Genomic DNA, 7,381 nt, shown 5'->3' on the forward strand with positions numbered 1-7,381 from the left:
TCACATAACTGATCAGATGTGTGCTTACGCTCCCTGGAAGAGTGTGTGAAGCAGTTTGCAGGCACTTTCACACACAGCGCTGGAGCTCTCGTGTTCCCGCATCAGATGCACAATGTTGACATGAATGCCATGTGACAGCAGCAGAGCCCTCATCCTACCTGAAGTACAAAAACACTTTATTACTTAATATTTTTGCGTTGTGAATTAATGAAGTTGCAATTTTTTTATATATGATTGAAGAAGGAAGGAACTTACTGTGGTGCTGTATTAGTGTGCGTAGTGTACAGGAAGCAGCTTGGAAAACCTCCACACTGGATGAATGCAATAGCATGGCAGCCATAATGAGAGAATGAAGAGGAGGCCTGTGGGACAGAAACAAACCAAATCTACACAGTTACGACATCTCAACCTGAGCTCATTAACATATGACAGACTACATTTAAATAGCATTGCATATTCAGTATTCAGCAACCTGAACTGCCTGATGATGTCAGTCATAACTGCGCTAGTACGCAGAGGTTAGCCAATCATAACAGAAGTCATTTATTTAATTCAATAATATTGCTCTCGATCTCAAATTATAAGAGAACTTTCGGACAAAATACAGATATGTTACAAAGCACAGAATATGAAGGAATGCTAACCTTCCTTCCAGTTCCACGTGGTTGAATGAGTGGTAATGAAGCAGCAAGCTGTTTAAAGCCCAACACGCAGCTTCCTGATTGGACGATGGGACGAGTAAAAGCAAAAGAATGAGATAAGATCTTTTCCGTATTGCAGGCTAAAACATGTCATGCGTCACCTGCACTGCAGCATCGTCAGCATGTCTCTCTAAAGCAGTATAACAGGCCTCTCTCCATACAAGCATCTCCTCTCCTTGAGTGGCTTCTTTCTGCTTCGCCTCGTCCTCCTCGCTCCACTCTTTGTCCAGCCCTTCATTCTGTACAATACACTCCGCTGAGAAACAACAACAACAAAAACTTTAGTACTGTATGGAGCACAAAAAAAATAAATAAAAACATGACAGTGCAGCCATAAATCATGATTGTGAATTAGGTTATTTATGATTAATTATTTATTTTAAATAAATAAAAATCTCTTAATCAGTGTAAAATGTAAAAAAAAAAAATTCAGCATCATTACTCTTGTCGTCAGCGTCACATGATCCTTCAGAAATCAATTTAATATGCTAATTGGGTGCTCAATTATTAACGGCAATCCGTTATTAATAACAATTATTATTATTATCAATGCTGAAAACTGTTTTTTGATGCTCAGTATATTTGAGGAAACTGTTACCTTCTACAGGATTTTTGATGAACAAAAAGTTTAAAAGAACAGCATTAATTTTAAACAGATTATTTTGTAACATAATAAATATCTTTACTGGGACTTCTGATCAGTTTAATGCATCCACAAAAGTATTATTTTCTTAATCTTACCCCAATACTTTTGAATAGTAGGTTACCAAAATAATATTATTTCGTAATAATCAGAAAAATGTCTTGAGCAGCAAATCAGATATATATTAGATAATCATATTCGAATGATTCCTGAAGGATCATGTGACCCCACTGATGCTGAAAATTCAGCTTTGAGCACAGCAATAAATTAGAGTTTAAAAAACTGTTGAAACACAAAATGTTATTTTAAATTGTAGTAATATTTCACAATATTACTGTATTTTTTGTCAAATGAATGCCACTCTGATTCCTTCAAGCAAAACATAGCCAACATCAGCAGAAGGCCTTTTATAACTTCAGAGGACGTCAAAATGGATGTGGAGCGCGCGCTTAAAGTGCCCAGTTGGCGCTGTCAGTCATGTCCATTTTATGACAAATTACAATCATAAAAAACCCCAATATGCACTCTGTTGATCCACCTTAAATATGGGCTCTAAGGGATCTAGTGGAGAGCCAGGTTCTCAACTTATACTGTACTATCATGTTCATACTGACTCACCGAGCACGCTCAGGCAGGAAAGAGCAGTGGTCTGCACTGTGGTATTCTCAGGATAAGACACACACGCTTTCACCACCACCTTATGGACACCATTCAGCACCAGTATGTTATAGTAACTCTCTGTTAAATGCCAAACAGACATAATGTGACTCAAAAACCACTTTCTAAAACTTACGAGAACATCGTTTCATCATGACCTTTGACCTGGGCTCACCTGATGTGAATTTCTGTAACAAACAGCATCCAGTCTCCTGTATGGCCTCTGAGTCGAGCCACATGTCCATAGCCTGACACAGCAGACTGTAGCATTTAACAGGTTTGGACATCAGAATCTCAATATTGCTGGCTAGATTTAAGACAGAGAAGCTTATTTAATACTGTTTGTAATAACATAGTTAAATAGTATCTTGTAATTCCAAGTGTATTAAACCTGGAGCAGCCAGTGGTATGAGGACCCTCAGAGCTTGCAGTACCACATTCTCACTGTCCATGAACCGCCTGAGTGCATCCAAAACCACCTCATGGTCCTTGCTCTCAATGAACTCCACCAGATGAGCATCAGAAACTGACAATCAAGCAGGTTAATTAGACAGAAATTAACCCAAGTGGGGGTTGCTAAGGAAAGCATCACTATTACTAGTGCCCTATATGGAATGGATTTCATTTTTTCCAAAATTCTGTTTAATTTTTAAGGTGTGCGTTTTTGGGTTTCATTTTTCTGGATTCCATTTGAATGGTTTAGCAATGTTAATGGCCAAAAATTATGTCTTATCCATTGAATTAATAAAACCTTTTTTTTTTTTTTACCAGAAATTATATTCCAATTTTTTTCTCAATTCTGTGTTGTTTTCTATCAAAAACAGTAGTAATCAAAATAAACCATGAATAAAAATTAATGCTTTTTTTTTTTTTTTCTTCATTTAATCTTTGAAAATGTAATGAAATTGAAACAATTCCTTTCATATTTGGTAAACAGAGTGCTTTACAGTTTAAAACATGGACAAAAAGTTGTGTGATGTTTCTTAAAAGATTCTATAAGCTGCAATATTAGTATTGTTATTATGCCTTTGAGAAGTAAATTCTGCTGTCCAACAGTAATAACTTTCCTTTCATATTTCTTTTCAGTTAAACCAAACTTTTATTTTGGCAGGTTGTAGTGAAGATCTTTAAGTTTCTGTGTGTATTTGGAGAAAGTTGAATCAAATGAAAGAGTGTAAAGCTGATGAAGTGACTCTCAGAGCAGATGAAGTTCATGTGTTCATGTTCTCATATAATAAAGTGGAAGACACTAAAAACACATGCGTCAAGTGTGCTTGAGTATGTAGTAGACAAAATTGCAATTTGACATGTTTTCCTCACCGCAGAAATCATAGGGCCCTATATTACTATTGTGCTTACACAAAAGGAAATTTGTAACAAATCACTGTTACCTGTTTGCAGCAGTAGTTGTAAAGCAGCACATCCCTGTAGCTGAACCTCTTCTTTGTCATTAAATGACCTCATGGCCTCCAGAACCAAGGAAAACACATCCACTTCCTGCTCATCTAGAACCTGCATCACAATCTCATCTGACCCACAAAAAAAAAAAAAAAAAGATTCACCTCAGGAAAGCAGAAAAATGCACCTCAAGTGAAATTACATGTTTATCTAACCATAATAATAATAATGTAAGGAGAATGTGGACTATTCATAATAAGACGACTCGCATGTATGAGACGTTTTCTCAATATCCATATTAGTATAGTCTTAATGTAATATCTTGATTATGTAATTTCATTTGCAGTGCTTATTGAAACAAGTAGTTTGTTGCCTCATAAAATATGTTAGGTACACAGTATTGTTTCCTTGTTAACAGGTTTGGTTCAAATTTTTATGAAATAACTTTTTTATCCCTACAGAGATTAAATGAATGGAAAAAAAAATGCTTTCGGACCCAATGCACCATAATGGTTGTATAATAAACATTCTTTAAAAGCAAGTCTTACCTGACTTCAGTAGGAGAGCCAGAGCTCTCAGGCCCACCATCATCATCTTGGAGTCATTACGATACATTAAAAGCACCTTAAGAATCTGCCTATGAACAAACATGCAAACACTTGCATAAACCTGCTGAACATGGATAGCAGCAATGAATTTACTGTATGAATTATTTATATGTATATATAATAATAATTAAAATATTAAAAATAAAATTCAAATAAAAAAAGATGATAATTAAAGATTTAGAATGCTTGTTTTCTGTCAAAAGTTTTAGAAATATGTGTGTCTGTCAATTGTTAAAAGTTTCAGTCAGTTGTGTTCACACAAATAGCCTGGTTTAGATCCTTTTTCATTATTATTTAAACAAAGTACTGCTGCTGTGGAAATGTTAAAATATTCAGAAAAAGTATTGTTTTGACCTCTGCTGGGAAGGAAACACAGAAATAGGACCTCTTGTAATTTTAATTTTACTTAACCCCTGCCATATAATACTATGGTATGCCACAGGGTTCGGTCCTGAGCCCTTGTTTCCTTGTACATGCTCCCTTTAGGTGATATGATCAGCTCTACAATCTTCTTCCACAGAAATGTTGAAGTTACATAACATTGTTTTCAAGCAGAACATTAGGTTCACACATTCATAACTTCGAGATATGATTTATTACAATATACTTTTGGCTGAATGAATTCATAAATACACTGCACTACAGCTTCTTCAAAAAGCAGCAGCTAAAGTTCTAACTAGATCTACAAATACTGTATGATTGTATTCATGTTCCATATCTCACACTGGTTCCCTGTTCAATGTAAATTATTTCTATTGAACTATTTGCAGTGCTAAACACAGCTAAATCCAGTTGCGGATGGAAGATATTTTCTTAAATGACCCCTCTAAGGCTTCCTAACTATTTTACTTTCCACTTTTTCTTTATATATGCCTTTCTTCCACTAACATCTTTATATTTATTTATATTTTCTTTCCAAAGTTTACAAGCACCTGTCAAACTCAGATCCACCCTTCGCTGCCCTATCTGCCATTATCGTTGTGTTGTGCCTGCATCTTTAGTATTTGCATTTCACATGGATTTCTATAATATTTATAATAATAGTATTATTTATATACAATGATAAAACCTTAGAATTCAACTAGATTAAAACCTGCCATCAATACTGTGCAGCTAAATTACATATGCGTATGTGTGTGCATGGATACTTTGCATTAATTTGTTTATTTATTTGTTTAATAATCTAGAGAGTTTTTCTAAGGCACTCTTTATTTAGTATATAATGTGAAAAATGTTATAGAAATAAACTGAACTGAATTGATTCACAACTTCTTTATAAACACACAAATCCTCAGTCAAACACCTTTAATCTTAACCACCATATATATACATATATACACACACACACGCACAAATTAAAATGTACTATACTACAGTGCCTTGCGAAAGTATTCATACCCCTTAATTTTTTTTTCACGTTTTATGTTGCTGCCAATCTACACTCCATACACTATAAAGCAAAAAAATAAAAACATGTTTTTTAACATCTTTATTCAAAATTATTTATTTAAACAAATGTATTCAAAATAAAAAATTTAAATGATTCCATTGCATAAGTACTCATACCCTTATCTGGGACAGTTAGAATTTAGCTCGGGAGCATTCGTATTGCTTGTAGGTGTTACTAGACTTTGAGTGAAGGTAACCTGTGGACTGAGGGACTCATCAGACTAGAAGAAAAGCTCAATGCACCAAAATATAGAGATAGCCTTAATGAAAACCCAGTTCAGATCATTCAGAACCGGGCACAAGAAGACGGGCACAAGGTTCACCTTTCAACATGACAATAAACCTAAGCACACAGCAAGAGTGGCTAATAGATAACTCTGTGAATGTCCTTGAGTTGCCCAGCCAGAGCCTGAGCTTGAAACCAGTCAAATATTTCTGAAGAAACCTGAAAATGTGCGTCTGCCCCCATCCAGAGCTTGAGAGGTGAAGAGGTGAGGAAAAGAATAGCAGATAACTGCCAAATGCTAATGAGAAAAGCTTGTTGCATCAAACATAAAAAAAAAAGACTTGAGGCGGTAAAGGTGCTTCAGCTAAATATTTAGTTAAGGGTATGAATACTTATGCAATGTACTTATATCAGTTTTTTTATTTGTAATTAATTTACAAAGTTGTGACAATTCTGGTTTTGCTTTGTCAATATGGTGTATGGAGTGTAGACTGTATAAAAATAATAATTTAAAGCAGTTAACAAAGCAGCAACATAACAAAACGTGAACAAAATGAAGGGGTATGAATACAGGAGCCCATACAAGCTCATAGAAATAGCTCAGACTTACTTGTGCACCTCAGTAAACTCATATTCATCTGGGTTGGCCAGACTATCCCGAGTGCTGGGACAGATCTCCATCAGACGACACAGCAGAGACCAGCCTACCTGTGATTAAAACAGTACAGCACTCTTTACAACAACCTTCTACTGGATCCCACATCACTTTCTTAGCTAATAAAGCACAGAAATTACACATACATACATATATATATATATATAATGTGTAATTTTGAATACGCTAAACATATTTATATTATTTTAATATAATCAAAATAGTATTTTAATAATATATTTAATCTCAATTTTATTTTAATCATCTAATAACAAATAACTATCATTCACTTCAAAGATAGTTTTTCACATTTGAACATGCATGCACTCTTAAAATGAAAGTTTTAAGAACCTTTCTATTACACAAAAATGTTCTTTATAGTAAGAATTAAAAAAAAAAAAATCTAAAATCTAAATAGTTTATGAAAAAACGACCTAGGTTACGTATGTAACCCAGGTTCCCTGAAGGGAACGAGAGCTGAGTCCGGAGACGCTGAGAGCGTTCCCATAGCGTCTCCGGACGCAGCTCGACGTTCCTGGAAGGGAATCTGTTCACTAACAAATTGAACATGTATGGTATTGTAATGAAAACCTTTGTTTTTAAGCATGTGTCCAAGCACGAATAGGATCATCAATAAAAAAATAAACTGTGCACACGATATGCCTTTTTTTTTATCATTTTGGAGCATTGTATCAGTCCCTATTCATTTTCTTTATGTGGAAAAGAGCAGCATGAAAATTATTCTAAATATCTCCTTTTCCGTTCCACAGTATAAAGAAAGTCATATGGTTCGGAACGACATGAGAGGGCATTTAAATGATGACAGAACGGTATTCAATTGAATTCAAATTAATTTTGGATGAACTATTGAGCATTTGCCAGGAAATCTGTGCAGGCAAACATGCTGACTACCTGCTGAACTTTGCTGTTGAAATGCGATGACAGCACCAGCATCAGAGGCATGTGGACCTTCTGCTCGGAAAACAGCTCAACTGCTGGACAAAAGAAGAGCACAGGTCTAAAAATACCCCAGCAGATGTCCCA

At 35.1% G+C, this 7,381-nt stretch overlaps 1 protein-coding gene across 1 annotated transcript in view; it reads right to left on the minus strand.

The window, feature by feature from the left end:
• LOC306866697 (leucine-rich repeat serine/threonine-protein kinase 2-like) overlaps window positions 1-7,381 on the minus strand; it is a 43,037-nt gene that overhangs the window by 35,291 nt on the left and 365 nt on the right. The window contains exons 2-12 of the mRNA XM_079411979.1: window positions 7,250-7,329; window positions 6,293-6,390; window positions 3,948-4,036; window positions 3,393-3,530; window positions 2,393-2,527; window positions 2,177-2,308; window positions 1,963-2,082; window positions 803-957; window positions 645-718; window positions 256-362; window positions 29-158 (exon numbers count right to left, since the gene is read on the minus strand). Of these exons, the coding sequence (XP_079268105.1) occupies window positions 29-158; window positions 256-362; window positions 645-718; window positions 803-957; window positions 1,963-2,082; window positions 2,177-2,308; window positions 2,393-2,527; window positions 3,393-3,530; window positions 3,948-4,036; window positions 6,293-6,390; window positions 7,250-7,329 (1,258 nt within the window). The remainder of the gene's footprint in view (window positions 1-28; window positions 159-255; window positions 363-644; window positions 719-802; window positions 958-1,962; window positions 2,083-2,176; window positions 2,309-2,392; window positions 2,528-3,392; window positions 3,531-3,947; window positions 4,037-6,292; window positions 6,391-7,249; window positions 7,330-7,381) is intronic.

Source organism: Barbus barbus (assembly GCF_936440315.1).
Source record: "Barbus barbus genome assembly, chromosome: 48".
Taxonomy (NCBI): domain Eukaryota; kingdom Metazoa; phylum Chordata; class Actinopteri; order Cypriniformes; family Cyprinidae; genus Barbus; species Barbus barbus.